A 14,066-nucleotide genomic window follows, 5' to 3' on the forward strand; every position below is an offset into this window, starting at 1 on the left:
TCGGCGCCCGCGTCCTCCCCGGATCCGCCGCGTCGCCGCTTCCGCTTCCGCTTCCGGGCCGTGCCCTTGGCGCTCCGCGTCCTGCCTGGCGCGGCCGCAGCTCCGCGGGCCGGGGACATGATGGCGGCGGCGGCGGCGGCGGGCCGGGGGCTGCTGCGGGGGCTGGTCGGGGCGCGCGGTGAGGCGGCGGGGCCCGGGGGGCGGCGGGGGCCGGGGGGCCGGGGCCGGTGAGGAGCCGGGGGGCGCGGGGGCCGGGGCTGGTCGGGGCCGGTGAGCCGGGGGGCGGCGGGGGCCGGGGGGCCGGGGCTGGTGAGGAGCCGGGGGGCGGCGGGGGCCGGGGGGCTGGGGCCGGTGAGGAGCCGGGGGGCGCGGGGGCGGCGGGGGCCGGGGGGTGGCGGGGGCCGGTGAGGAGCCGGGGGCCGGGGGGCCGGGGCCGGTGAGGAGCCGGGGGGCGCGGGGGGCGGGGGCCGGTGAGGAGCCGGGGGGCGCGGGGGCCGGTGAGGAGCCGGGGGGCGCGGGGGCCGGGGGGCCGGGGCCGGTGAGGAGCCGGGGGGCCGGGCCCTGACGCCGCGCCTGTGCTTGCAGGGGCCGCGCGCGCCGGAGCCCCGCTGCCCGTGCGGAGGCAGAGCGGCCCGGGGGCCGGACAGCAGGCCGTGGCCGCGCCGAGCCGTGAGTGGGAGCGGGCGGGAGCGGGGGCCCGGGGCGGGGCGGGAGGGTCGGGGCCGGCGCCCCCTCCCAGCGGGTCCCCTCTTGCCGCCTTGCAGCCACGGTGAAGCCGCGGGACGAGGCCGCCCACCAGCAGCTCTCGGCCTTCGGGGAGTACGTGGCCGAAATCCTGCCCAAGTACGTCCAGCAGGTCCAGGTAGGCCCGGGGGCCGGGGGTCTGCGGGGAGCCCGGCCGCCCCGGGCCCGCAGAGGGGGACCCCCTGCAGCTGCCGCTCCGTCCTCGCCCCCAGGTGAGCTGCTTCAACGAGCTGGAGATCTGCGTCCATCCCGACGGCGTCATCCCCGTGCTGACCTTCCTCAGAGACCACACCAACGCCCAGTTCAAGTCTTTGGCCGACCTGGGCGCCGTGGACGTCCCCACCCGCCAGAACCGGTTTGAGGTGGGCAGATTAAAAGGTGCCCCGTGGCCTCCGGAAGCACTGGTGCCATTCACTCAAGGACTTGGGATGGTTTCTGGGCCTGTGGTCCTTGGGAGCCCCACAAAAGCTCGTCCTGGATCAGGGTCAGGACCCAGTCCCTCTTCTCAGACCTGGCCTCTGGCAGGCACGCAACTGGGCCTGTACTAGAAAATGCCTCCAACCTTGTTCTGTTTCACCCCAACAAGACTAGCCAGTTTGAATTTTCCAGTTCAGGCTTCTCTTAGAGGATTGTGGTTTTTATCTTCCTGATATCAGGAGTTTTTTGAAATGACAGAATTCATCCCTGTTCAGTTAGACTTGCCCTGAAGTTCCCAGAAGTCATTCTACGTGTTATGCATCTCTAAGGGTAGGAAAATCACATCCTCAAATCAAATTTGTCTCACAGAGCAGTTATCTCTGGCCAGCGGATGGATGGGGGGGGGGATGCCTCACAGAAACCAAAGACAGGTTTGGGATCCAGGAGCTGTCAAGAGCCCCATCTCCTTCAGGTGCCTGCGATTGGGTGAGGACTGTGTTTGAGCTTAGGGAGACTACAGTCCCTCTAAAGCCAAGTAAAGCTTCCCAAGCCACCCTTACTTTGGGAATTCAGATGCAGCTGAGAGCCTGGAGGTTTTGAACAGGGTGGGAGGGCACAGTAGACTGGGAAATGAGAGTTGTGACCCTTGTCCAGTTTTAGCTCAGTCTTATTTCAACCTCATTGCTCTTGCCAGAGGCCCTAGGGGAACCCAATTTACTTTTTCCTTTCTGTTTCTTTTTTTAGATTGTTTATAATCTGCTGTCCTTGCACTTCAATACTCGGATCCGAGTGAAGACGTACACAGACGAGTTGACCCCGGTTGATTCAGCAGTCTCGGTACATAAAGCAGCAAACTGGTATGAAAGGGAGGTAAGTTCCTCCAGTGTGGAAGTGGAATTATGTACGGAGATGGTCCGGAGATGGCCCAAAGTAGGAAATGTGAGCCTGGTGTCTGTATTCTCTTTCTTGTAGATCTGGGACATGTTTGGAGTCTTCTTTGCCAATCACCCCGATCTCCGGAGGATCCTGACGGACTATGGGTTTGAGGGACATCCTTTCCGGAAGGACTTCCCCCTCTCTGGATATGTTGAGGTACAGGGAACCTGGGTTTAGTCCTTTGTGAGCCCAGAGCCTCCAAGAGCCTTCCAAAAGAAGTTATGGAGTTTTTCCATTTTTCTACTTACCAGTCACTCCCTGCATGGAGCTCTCCCATCAAAAGTCATTTCTAGGGATAGCTAGGTGGCGCAGTGGATAGAGCACCAGTCCTGGAGTCAGGAGGACCTGAGTTCAAACACTTAATAATTGCCTAGCTGTGTGATCTTGGGCACATCACTTAACCCCATTGCCTTGCAAACCCCCCCCACCAAAAAAAAAAAGTCATGTCTAGCCTGACCTCAGGAAAGACCTCATGTTAAATCCCCTCATTCGATAGAAAAGGAAACTGAGGCCCAAAGAAGTGAATTGACCTACCACTAGTCCCTCAGGCAGAGCTGTTGATTTTGAACTCAGGCTCTCAAGCCAGGGCTCTCCTCTGCTCTGGATTCCTGCTCAGAAGCAGGAAGGCCTTGTCTGTAGGATGCAGTGTTCTTCACTTGGCAGCACCCTCAAGTAGGGGCTGATATTGATCCCCCCACACTTGACGCACACCTAATAGGGGTTGTGGATGTGTCTGCCTCTGTCATATCAACCTCAGTACATCAGCTGTGGGCAGGGCACTGTAGTGGGCACAGGGATACCTGTGATGTGCCAGTACACTGGGCCTTGGATATTCCCATACCACGAGGGCAGCCAAGTGGTGCAGTGCATGGAGCACTAGTCTTGGAGTCAGGACAGGAGTTCAAATCTTGTCTTAGACACTTGAATTTCCTAGCTGTGTGATCTTGGACAAGTCACTTAATCCTGATCGTCTCACATCCAGGGCCATCTCAAGTCATTCTGAGTCATTTCTAAGTCACTAGCTCCAGATGGCTCCGGAGAAGAAAGTGAGGCTGGTGACTTAATACAGCCCCTCCTTTCTCCACTCCAGTTCACATGCTTATCATGGCATCACCACAAATGAAACAACTTGAGCAGTTGAGTTTCTATTGAGAGACAGCATGGACATAAATATAAGAGTAAACTGAATAAGTACACATTTTTCATTACTTTTGAGTCTGAGGAAAGGAGATAGGGGAGGTCAGGAAAGATTTTCATGTCAAACTGTGTGTCTTAAAGGAAAAACATCATCCTAAGCATCAGGAATAAGGAGCTGGAGGGCTGGAGATGGCATGGAGACCAGATATAGAGGAAGGAGGCTGTTTGGCTGGATTTTAGAGGATGGTGGGGAGTCTTGTACAGAGAGGCTGGAAGGGTGATTGGTCCAAGGTATGAAGGTCTTTAAAGGCTAAGCAAGGTAGTCAGCAAGGGTCTGGGCAGCAGAGTAGATGGATTGACCCAATTCCTCCAGTATGGTGAGAGAAATGGAAGGATCTCCCTTGTGAAGTGGTCAGTAAGATCATCTGCCCAGTGGGTTAAACAAGGCTTGCATTCACATTTATTCTTTGATGTTACCTAGTTCTGGAACTTAAGCAGCTCCATCAGCTTCTCTGTTACCTTTTTTTTTTTTCTAGTTTTTGTAAGGCAGTGGGGTTAAGTGGCTTGCCCAAGGCCACACAGCTAGGTAATTATTAAGTGTCTGAGACCAGACTTGAACCCAGGTACTCCTGACTCCAGGGCTGGTGATCTATCCACTGCGCCACATAACTGCCCCATCTGTTGCCTTCTTTTTAAGATGATAACCCTTGTAGTGAGATGATGCATGTCAAGAGTCCATGGGAAGCCTTGAAATCTAGCCTATGAGCAGTTTTCAGTCCCACATCAGGTCTATAGTAACCTAGATCTTGCATAGTGGTATTGGAAATGCCAGGCAGGCAATAGCCTTAACTACTTGTTGGTCATTGCCATGGGCAGTGGATGAAAGGATAGGGTAGAGGCATCAGGATCCTAAAGAAGGAAACAGAGTCACTTCTTTGGCTATGGAAGGGGATGGCTGTACTGTCCCAGGGAGGGGGTGGCCGCATGCCAAGTCTGCCCCAACCCATGTCAGCACATCCCTCTTGGTCTTCGCAGGTGCGCTATGATGATGAAGTGAAGCGGGTTGTGGCAGAGCCGGTGGAACTGGCCCAGGAGTTCCGCAAGTTTGATCTGAACAGCCCTTGGGAGGCTTTCCCTGCCTTTCGTCAGCCTCCAGAGTCCCCTAAACTGGAGGCTGGAGATAAGAAACCTGAAGTAAAATAGCTTCTAACAAGAACAGAACCTGCCTTGTAACAGAATATTATGTAAATAAAGTCGATCCTGGACTTGCAGCTTCCTCTTTTATTGGTACATTTGAAAACCCTTCTGGTGAGCCTTCTGGCATCCTTTGTTTAGTGATGCACAGGAGGAGCCTTCAGGGAGTGTGCTAGAGCTGGGAGCTGATCCCAGCAGGTTGAGGTGAACCAGTCCATCCTCCAAAGGTCTTGGTTCAAGCAGCTAGTCCCAGGAAAGATTGGGCCGTGTTCTGGCCACGAGTCAGAGGAACCAGCCTTGGCTAAGACTTGACCTGCACTGTCACAGGGCTGGCCACACCAGCTCTGGGTTTGGCTCAGGTGACACCTTTCCAAAGCCTGGAGAGTTCTGACTGGTAAACTACTTATTTAGGTCCGATAAGAAGCATCTTTGTCTTCCCCCATTCCCCCATCCCCACCCCCGATTCACTGCACAGTTGTGATGAGAGGTGGGAGCTGAGGCTCCATTTTAGGAAATCAGACACATGGGATGCGCTTTCACAGGCTATCGTAATTGCTAAATGGGGACCTCAGAACTGCCCTGATCAAAGAAGAGTTCCAGGGTCCCGGGGAGGGGTCAAGTGTTTGGAGAAGCAATGCAAAGGCATCAGCCTTCCCCAGAGTCCAAACTTATCTAGTAACTTAGTCATGGCTGCTGGAGAAATCCCAGAGGCAACGGCTGTGTTGAGGGATGACCAAGAGCACACGCAGCAAAATTGTGCTCACAGGACCAGCCGCTGGCACACCCTAGGGGAGTAGCATGCTGGATCTCTGCTACCAAGCACCTTGTTTTTATTAACCGGATGACCCAGCCAACTGGGCATAAGCAGAGGGAAAAGGTCCAGATGTCAGGGAAATGGGACTCCCGCTGCCAGAAAAGCAAATTCCCCAAATTCAGGGGGTGAGAAGTCTCCCTGGGAAGCCATGGAGCCTCCAGCCAGCCCCACCCTGCTCTACATTGGAGGCAGATGGAGAGCAAGGAAGAACCGGTTCCAGTGGAAAGTTGGAGCTGCAGTGGAGACTGGGGAAAGCTAAGAAGCTGGGGAGACAGTCAGCATCAGTCAGCGTCGTACGTGGCATGGCCCTGGGTCTGCAGCTCCGAAGCTGGCTTTGGGCAATCCTGTGCCTCCTTTCTGTGGGGGCCACATCCCGATGGCCCACAGGTAAGACCAATGAGAAAGGAACAGATGAATGGCAGGACTCCCCTGGGTCCAAAGGACCCTGGCAGCAGAGCAACAAGCCAGTGGAAGGGCCGTGACCGAGAGTCCCCCGGGCCATGCAAAAGCCTCCCTCCCCCCCCTCAACTTGGAAGGGGAGGCCAGCATTCAGCAGAGAAGCCCCAAGAGCTTTGGTCAGGGAGCTGTGAGGGCCTGCCCTGGCTGGAGGTGACCCAGAGGATGGTCCAGTGCCTTTCCCTGGAGCCAGAGCTTTCAGGGCTTCCTGCCAGTACAAGGGCGTCAGGAGCGAAGCTCTCTCCTGTCGGGTATGAGGTGGCCCATGTCCTCCTGACCAAGGATCCCAAGGCCCAGAAAACCCGTGGAACATGGCTCTGCTGGTCTCTGACCAGCTCCTGGCCTGGGAGGGGGTGGAGGGAGGGGGATCATGTGCTAGGCTCAACTATTGGACAGTCCCCGAATGCAAGGCCCAAGTGGAGGAGCCCAAAGAATTTGACTGAGGTTATTCTGGGGAGGAGGACTGGAGTAGGGCTAAGCTCCCACAAACAGGAGTTTGGGGTGGGGAGGTTCCTTAGGCTCTTTCCTTTGAGGGAAGGTTTGGGGAGTTGGGGAATTTGGGTTTATTTGAAGGCTGAAGAACTGAGTTCACAACTCTAGTTCTGCCACTCAGCACTGAGTGACCCTGGGGAAGTTGCTGCAAATTCCTGTTCCTCAGTTTTCTCACCTGTAAAATGAGGGGAGGACTCAATATTATCTCTAAGGAGCCTTCCTGGTCTATATCCATGACCCTGTGCTCTTGTGGCCTAGAGCGAGGCAGCGGAGGGGCCACGATGTTCTGTTAGTGCTGTCTGTTCTCTAGGTACATGATAGATGCTTCTAGTAAGGGCTATGGATGTAGAAGGAGGAGATCCTGATACCTGTCTCTGGTTCTCCAGGAGAGCCTATGGACAGTGCTGGTGTGGGCGGTGTTCCCCTGGAGCCAGAGCACCTGGACATGATGTTTGAGGTCACTGACATGGGCCGGGACTTGCTGGGTTGGGGTAGGATGGGTTGAGGAAGAGCTTCATTAAGGCCAGACTCTGGGGTGGGGAGCATAACAGGGGTCCCTAAACCCTGGGAGAGCCACGTATGCTCAGGGCCTGCCCTGATGTCCCCTCTCAACTGACCTTACCAAAACCTTGCCTATCCTGTTTCCCAAGACCCACAGGTACCCCTCTTCCAGTCCTTATTCAAGGGCCATGTTTGCCCCCAACTAGTCTTTCTCCTTAACTAGTTTCTCCCATTGGCACCCCTCCTGCCCCCCTCAAATTCCTCTTTTTCTTTAGTTCCTATGGACCGGACTGGAGTTGGACACCATCGGACAGTTCCACCTCCGGGATGAGGAGTTGGCATCCACCCGCCCTGGCCGACGGCTCATCTTCTTCCTCCAGCATTGGGTCCCCAGCACCTTAGCTCACACTGAGCAGCAACTGCGGCAGTGGCGCCAGGAGGCCCCCCTGAGCCCCACAAACTTCCAGCAGCTGCTGCTCACCAGTCTGGCCTGTGTCTATCGCCTCCATGCAGCTCCCGAGGGAGAGGAGAGGGCTCTCTGGGCTGAGCTCTTCTTCCTTTTGGGGCAGGAAATACTCCAGGACCTGTGCAAGGACCACTGTCCCCAGGGCCAGATCCCCTTGCTGAGTCCTTGGACCTCCCCAAATGACCCATATCCACAGCACTCCAGCCCCTGAGCTCTGCCCTGAGCACCACCTGCTTCTTTGCTGCTTACTCCCCCTTCCTCCATCTATGCCCTGGGAGGATCCGCTTTTCTCTCTCCTGCTCTTGCCCCTTTCTCAGACTTGTGGTCTCTAGGAAGCACAGGGGAAGGCACCTGGGATGGTCCTCAGTTTTCTCACCTGTAAAATGAGAGTTGACTTAGATGATTTCTATTGTCCCTTGCAACTCTTAAATTCTATGGTTCAACAGATCACAGCTTGGGCAAGGTATGTAGAGAGATAGATGGATAGGTAGACAGGGAGATAAGCAGACAGACAGATAGATGGATGGATGGATGGATGGATGGATGGATGGATGGATGGATGGATGGATGGTTGCATGGATGGATGGATGGATGGATGGATGGATGGATGGATGGGTGGATGGATGGATGGATGGATGGATGGATGGATGGATGGATGGTTGGATGGGTGGGTGGATAGGCAATTAGATGCTAGAAATGAGAGTAGCAGACCTAAGAAAAATTGCAGATATGGTCTCTAGGGGACATGGTGACCAGACCTGGAGACAAAGCGCACCATCTGCCCTTCCTAGGCAGCATTTCACAATGCCCGGCACATGTAGACATTAAATAAATGTTTATTGATTGACTGTGAGAGTTGTGGAGTCATCAGGAATCCTCCAAGTGTCCTCTGACTGATTGGCAAGGTTGAGATAGAAAAAAAGGATGCTTTTCCCAACCTAAACTTGATCTTGACTTTGAAATCATAACTGTCACCATAATGCCACTGAAAAAATGTTCAGCAGTAGAATTAAGTGAAGGAGGTTTGGAGAAAGGAGCCAGGAAGCTTGCTCAATATCAATGAGATCTGCTGTGAGAACAATGAGGTGGACATTGCCCCAAGTAGCAGAAGGGCTTGCTTTTCCAGCCATCTTAACTAGGGACCCTCTACCCTCATGGGAGAACTGAGCGCAAGGACTTAACAAACAATGGCAATCTCCCATTCTGGGTCAACTGGTCATAGCAAAGTCCTGGGTAAATTCCCAAAGGTCAGATGGGGGCTTCTTTTCCCTGACCCTTTGCTAAGGAGCGAGGAGTCACTGTAATGGTGGCAGGATCAGGACTGATCCTGCTTCTGTCCAACATAAGTGTCGGGAGGAGGAGAATCTGGACTGCTGAGACACCCAAGCCTCCCTTTCTGTTCCACAGGCTCCCCGGGTCTAGGCAATCACAGCCATATGTTCTTGTCAATCATCCCCTAGAAGACTGCCCATCTGCTCCATGGTAACGCTTTGCTGCGGTCATGGGTGACGTCCCTTCTTTCTCTATTTGATCCTAGCTCCGGTTCATCCTTGTCAGAGCCAGGGCCTGTTTTCAGCATCAGACCATGTTCTCCCACTTCCTATAAACTTTCTACAATGCCATGAAAAGAAATCAGAGTTTCAGGGGAGGGAATCTAGCCAAATGGGCACAGGAAAGGAGGGTTGGGCCAAAGGAGGAATGAGGTCAGCTAGAGAAGTTCCCCAAGAAGTATGTTTGACTGAGGAGAGAGAAGATGGAGGAGTCAGACTATTTGAGGGGAGTCAGATTGGGGAGGGGGTGTCATTTGGTAGAGGTCCAACCCCTGGGAACCATATGGGGAAGTCAGATTATCAAACTTAGATGGCAAGGTCAGAGAAAGAAGGAACACCCAAATTGGGGGCTAAAACAAGTTGAGTTAGGTGGGAAGGGAAGTTAGGACACAGGCTGAGTCCCAACCAACATCTCTATCCATGGTCTCTTTTTTTTTTCTTCTATCGGGGTTAAGTGACTTGCCCAGGGTCACACAACTAGTAAGTGTCTGAAACTGGATTTGAACTCAGGTCCTCCTGACTCCAGGACCTGTGCCAACAAGCTGCCCCCCCCAACATCTTACGCCTTAGACTATAACAGGAGCAGAGTCTCTATTCCTTTTTATTCTGTCTTTATATCCCCAGGATCTAACATCCTTCCCCGCACATTCAGTAAATGTTTGTGGAATAAATGATTTTTCTGGAGCATGCCTGACCCCCACCCAGACAGACAACAGTTTTCTTTTCCTCCCCCCCCCCCCAGCCCCCAGTACACCTTGGGCAGAACCCAGTCAGCCCATGCCAAGACAGAGTTCTGGCTGAGATCCTGGCAGCTGGAGTCATTTGGAGCCCCATTTTATTGGTCCAGTCCAGACCCCATCCCCATAATTGACTCCTGTGTGGCCTCTCCAACCTTCATGCTCACAGTGACACCTACATATCAGTTAAGCTGCCCCCCCACCTCCCCCCCCACCCCTCCCCGGCACTAAAGACAGACAGATACACATATACATGGCATGCGTCCCCTCCCCCTCCCATATCCTCACTGTGTTTTCTGGCTCCACAGGGCCCCCCATGGAGGATGGATCAGGGACCTAGGGGGCCAAACTGGCCTGGTGAAATGTCTGGGTAGACCAGGAAGCCGGTGAAGGTGATGTATTTGCCATGATTACTGTAGGCTCCATAGCCCTCATGCTGGTGACTATGGAGCCAGACAGTGTCCCCAGCTTTCAGGGGAAGCATCACACTCTGGCTCTGCATCTCCCGTCGTCTTGAGGGGCTGTCATCATAGATCATGGCTTGCACCTCGTCCCGATTCTTCATCAGCTTTACTGACAGCATCTTGTGAGGCATCTTGCCAATGGTGAAGGAGAAGTAGTAGGCACCAGGCAGGCGGCAGTGGAAGATCCCAGAAGCAGCATCAAAGTCCCCTCCAATGTTGACGAATTCTGTGTCAAAGGTCAGTGGTCTGTGTCTGACCAAAGTCCCTTCGTCGATCCCTACCAGGCTCTCGGAACGGGCTGCCGAGAAGGCAGAGCGAGGATCGGGTTCTGTCTCTGCTGCCACGGCTCCAGGCAGCTGGGCAGGGAGGTCCTGGTGACTGTGGAAGTAGGAGGAGGTATCCGGATAGATGAGGTAGCCACTGAAGGTGGTACAGGGCCCCCCTGCTGAGCCGTAGAGTGCGTACTGAGGGTCTCCGTGGAGGCGCAGCCAGACCGTGTCCCCATAGTCCAACTGCAGCATGGCGCTCTGGCTTGCTGCCTTGCGTTCAGGCCGCTGCTGTTCATCAAAAGCCAGGGCCTGCACCTCATTCCTGTTCCTCACCAGCATCACGGACAGACTCTTCTGAGGATACTTGCCTACAGTGAAGGAGAAGTAGTAGGCCCCTGGAACTCGGCAGCGAAACAGGCCTGTCCCAGGGTCAAAGTCACCTCCAATGTTGACATAGACCTTGTCGAAGGTCACCGCCATCTCCGTCGTACCCTCCAGGCTGTTGGTCCGGGCCACGGAGAAGGCTGAGCGCAGTTCAGAACCTGAACCCATTGCCCAGCAGGCCCCAGGGCTGAGCAGGCTCAGCAAAAGCCCAGTGGTCAGCAATGACATGGTCTGCAAGGGAAGAGGAGGGAGGGGGCTGACTGAAGCCAAGATAAGGGAAATATCCCAGCAGTTCCCCCAGTCAGGCCCCCCAGGAAGGCCTAGCAGCTTGACTCTAAGTAAAAGGCAGAATGAAAGGACAAATGGCTTTCCCCCTTTTTTATCCCCCTCCCCTGAGTGTTAGCCTTGGGGTTAGTGATGGGAGGAGAGGGCTAGGGAGGAGAGTCAGGCAGGGATGCTTTAGACTAGATTATATCAAGTCCCTTCCCACACACAATCTCTGATGTCATCATCTGTAAACAGGACTGGTGGGTAATAAAACCTCTCAATTGGTCTTCCAAGGCCCACTCACACCCAAATCCTGGCTCACACCTGCCTGGCAGCCCAGACTTTAGGTCTCAATTATAAAACTATCTGATGATATTTTTCTCTCTAGTCTGAATTTAATGCTACCTGGGAATACTGGTTTTTAATACAAAAGTCTGGAGAAGATGATGCCTACCCTATGGGAATGAATCTTGAGTTATTTTTTTAATCAGATTGTGCCACATAATTACCCACATATAAAACCAGCCCTATAATACAGAGTGGACATAACATAGGGTAAATACCCAAGAGCCTAGAAATTTGGTCTAAAACTCCTGCTTGTCCTGTGGGTAAAGGGCCATATAACCTGGAAGGGCGTCTGGTGGGAACCAAAAGAATCACCTTTTGGGGTTGGGGGCAGGACTTGTACTTTTAGACACTTTGTGCAATAAGTCACTGGGGAGAGGGTGGTCTAGGCCTTATTCTGGAGCCCAGAATTAGGGGCCAATTCTGTGCCTATTTGTAATCAGGTCCTTCTCCCAGCTGGCAGCTCCCAGGTAGATGGTTCCTAGAAGCTTTCTGAGGCTCAACAGGAATTGAGTCAAGCCTGGGAGTAGACTACAGTAGGGAACCTATGAGGAGAAGGGGACATAGACCATCAGGAAAGAGAGCCCCAAGTCCAGACCAGAGAATAAGATGGGAACAGAGGGAAGCAAGTTCACTGTCATCATGGTCTACAACCCATTGTCTTTAATTTCCAGCTGCCTCTGCACCTGAATAACTTGGCTAACTCTCCTCCCATCACTCCCTGCCTCCCTACCCTTCAGCCTCATCCCCATCATTTTTTTTTTTGCAAGGCAATGGGGTTAAATGGCTTGTCCCAAGGCCACACAGCTAGGTAATTAGTGTCTGAGGCCAGATTTGAACTCAGGTCCTCCTGACTCCAGGGCCGGTGCTCTATCCACTGCACCACCTAGCTGTCCCTATCCCCATCATTTGCATGGGCTGATGTTTCCTCCTCTTCTCCAGTCCCCTTGCTCCCCTAGCTCCCTTCTTGGCTCATGTAGGTCTTCCCCGAACCTTCCACTTACTCTGCTTCTCTCCGAATCAGTCCCAGATGAAGAGGGGTGTTGTCACGTAGAAATTCCAGAGAACCTGAAGCCGGAGCAAATCGCAATAAGATGTCTATTCAGACTCAATTTCTCCTTTTGCACACTGCAGGAAAGCCAAATCCATCCAAATATCCAATGTGAAGTGGTTAGAGTGGTGGAACCCTCTGTAAGAACAAAGAAACAACATTCCCCGAACTCAACAGTTTCACCCTAAGGAGCAAGGAAACTGCTTGGCTCTTCTCAGTCCCTCCCCGTTCTATTTTTAGGGAATTCTGAGTGGGTGGAATCTTACAGATCATACAATCCAACTCTTCATCTTAGAACTGTGTATGTGGAAAGGCAGGGAAATGACCTGCCCAAGGTAACAAACTAGCTGCTGACGAAGTCAGGGCCAGAACGCTGGGTCCTTTCCACCGCACCTCATTGTCCTCTGTCAAGCCCCCCAACACCAGTGACAGCCTCTTCCTGGTCTCTCCTCTCACCTCCCCCATGCCCCAGCCCCAAGTCCTCTCCCTGCCCCCCCATTCAGGATGCAGCTGGTTCGATGCCCTTCTCATCCACCCTCCTCCATCCTCTGTGGCAGCTTCTGGAGGAGGGGAGAGGAGGGGAGAGGAGGGGAGAGGAGGGGAGAGGAGGGGAGAAGAGGGGAGAGGATGGGAGAAGAGGACTCTATGTCTGCTTGCCCCCTCCGCCTTCCATTCCCAGCTGGAGCTCCCAAATTCTGAGCCGAGCCCTCCCAGGCCCAGTGGGGAGGTGTGAGGCAGCACCGGACAGTGCATTAAAAGGCCGTTCCCTCCACTCCCCAGGTGCGGCCTGAAATAGAAGGCAATAAAAGAGAGGAAACTAGGGCAAGGAGAGAGCAGCTCCACCAGACAACACCAGGGAGAGTGGAAGATGCAGTAAGCGCCATCCGGCCGGAGGGAGACGGCCCCCGCCCCCTCCGGCTCACTCAAGCCTGGCCAAAGTGTGGCCCTGGACCCTCTGGCCCAGGTCCCTGCTGCTCCCCCGGCCCCATCTCTAGCAGGGAGGGCAGCTCCGCCAGTCCCCTGGGTATGCCACACCGTGGAGCCCCAAGCCCTGGGGGATAAAAGCCCTTGATTGCCCTCCGCGCCCCCCGCCCCAATCCCAGTCCCCCCTTCTAGGGAGCCCTGCAGAGGAGCGGACCTTGGGACCCCCTCCTCTCCTGCCCCACCACTCGCTAAGCTTTCGCAGAAAAGCCCTTGTTTCTCTCTGCGTTCCTGGAAAGGGCTCCCCGACCCCGCTTCAGAGGAGGGGCCCCCTCCCCTGGGGCCCCGCGGGGTGCCCGCCGCCCCAGGCCGCCTCACCTGGGATCCCCCGAAAGCGCTGGCGGCCAGGATTGCGCACCGCCGGCCCGGACAGCTCCGAGGGAGGATGGAGGGAGCCAGCCGCCCCGCGCTGGGGGCGGGGAGCGGGGGGCTGGGGGGCGGGGGGCGGGGGGCTGGGGAGCGGGGGGCGGGGGGCTGGGGAGCGAGGGGCTGGGGAGCGGGGAGCGGGAGGCTGGGGGCGGAGGGCTGGGGAGCGGGGGGCTGGGAGCGGGGGGGCTGGGGGGCGAGGAGCGGGGAGCGGGAGGCTGGGGGCGGGGGGCTGGGGAGCGAGGGGCTGGGGAGCGGGGAGCGGGAGGCTGGGGGCGGGGGGCTGGGGAGCGGGGGGCTGGGAGCGGGGGGGCTGGGGGGCGAGGAGCGGGGAGCGGGGGGGCTGGGGGGCGGGAGGCTGGGAGCGGGGGGCTAGGGGGCGGGGGACAGATGGCTGGAGAGATGAGCAGCAGAGGAGGCGCGGAGGGGAAGGCGAGGAGGAAAGATAAGGAGGGGGGAACTGCAGGTGGGCGAGGAAGGGCAGCCAGGAGAGGC

At 55.5% G+C, this 14,066-nt stretch overlaps 3 protein-coding genes across 3 annotated transcripts; 2 read left to right on the plus strand and 1 right to left on the minus strand.

The window, feature by feature from the left end:
- The first annotated feature begins 102 nt into the window (after positions 1-102).
- On the plus strand, positions 103-4,505 carry NDUFS3 (NADH:ubiquinone oxidoreductase core subunit S3). The gene is made up of 7 exons (XM_074230639.1): positions 103-178; positions 586-669; positions 765-862; positions 957-1,106; positions 1,906-2,031; positions 2,134-2,253; positions 4,270-4,505. The coding sequence occupies exons 1-7, from the start codon at positions 118-120 to the stop codon at positions 4,435-4,437; spliced, it is 807 nt and encodes a 268-aa protein (XP_074086740.1). The 5' UTR covers positions 103-117; the 3' UTR covers positions 4,438-4,505.
- A 388-nt stretch (positions 4,506-4,893) lies between these two features.
- FAM180B (family with sequence similarity 180 member B) lies at positions 4,894-7,673 on the plus strand. The gene is made up of 3 exons (XM_074227587.1): positions 4,894-5,629; positions 6,577-6,647; positions 6,967-7,673. Exons 1-3 carry the CDS (start codon positions 5,323-5,325, stop codon positions 7,366-7,368), a joined length of 780 nt encoding a protein of 259 aa, XP_074083688.1. The 5' UTR covers positions 4,894-5,322; the 3' UTR covers positions 7,369-7,673.
- Positions 7,674-9,739: 2,066 nt separating this feature from the next.
- On the minus strand, positions 9,740-10,789 carry C1QTNF4 (C1q and TNF related 4). The gene has a single exon (XM_074227588.1). It carries the CDS (start codon positions 10,787-10,789, stop codon positions 9,773-9,775), a length of 1,017 nt encoding a protein of 338 aa, XP_074083689.1. The 3' UTR covers positions 9,740-9,772.
- Between the last annotated feature and the right edge of the window lie 3,277 nt (positions 10,790-14,066).

The sequence above is a fragment of the Macrotis lagotis genome, chromosome 3 (genome assembly GCF_037893015.1).
Source record: "Macrotis lagotis isolate mMagLag1 chromosome 3, bilby.v1.9.chrom.fasta, whole genome shotgun sequence".
In the NCBI taxonomy this organism is placed as follows: Eukaryota; Metazoa; Chordata; class Mammalia; order Peramelemorphia; family Peramelidae; genus Macrotis; species Macrotis lagotis.

Excerpts from the sequence above, each read along its gene's own strand:
- NDUFS3 (XM_074230639.1), top strand. The coding sequence starts at position 118 with ATGATGGCGGCGGCGGCGGCGGCGGGCCGGGGGCTGCTGCGGGGGCTG. Across the intron at positions 670-764 it reads GGCCGTGGCCGCGCCGAGCC|CCACGGTGAAGCCGCGGGAC; the intron begins GTGAGTGGGAGC and ends GCCGCCTTGCAG. Across the intron at positions 2,032-2,133 it reads CAAACTGGTATGAAAGGGAG|ATCTGGGACATGTTTGGAGT; the intron begins GTAAGTTCCTCC and ends TCTTTCTTGTAG.
- FAM180B (XM_074227587.1), top strand. The coding sequence starts at position 5,323 with ATGGGACTCCCGCTGCCAGAAAAGCAAATTCCCCAAATTCAGGGGGTG. Across the intron at positions 5,630-6,576 it reads CACATCCCGATGGCCCACAG|GAGAGCCTATGGACAGTGCT; the intron begins GTAAGACCAATG and ends CTGGTTCTCCAG. Across the intron at positions 6,648-6,966 it reads ACCTGGACATGATGTTTGAG|TTCCTATGGACCGGACTGGA; the intron begins GTCACTGACATG and ends CTTTTTCTTTAG.
- C1QTNF4 (XM_074227588.1), bottom strand. The coding sequence starts at position 10,789 with ATGTCATTGCTGACCACTGGGCTTTTGCTGAGCCTGCTCAGCCCTGGG.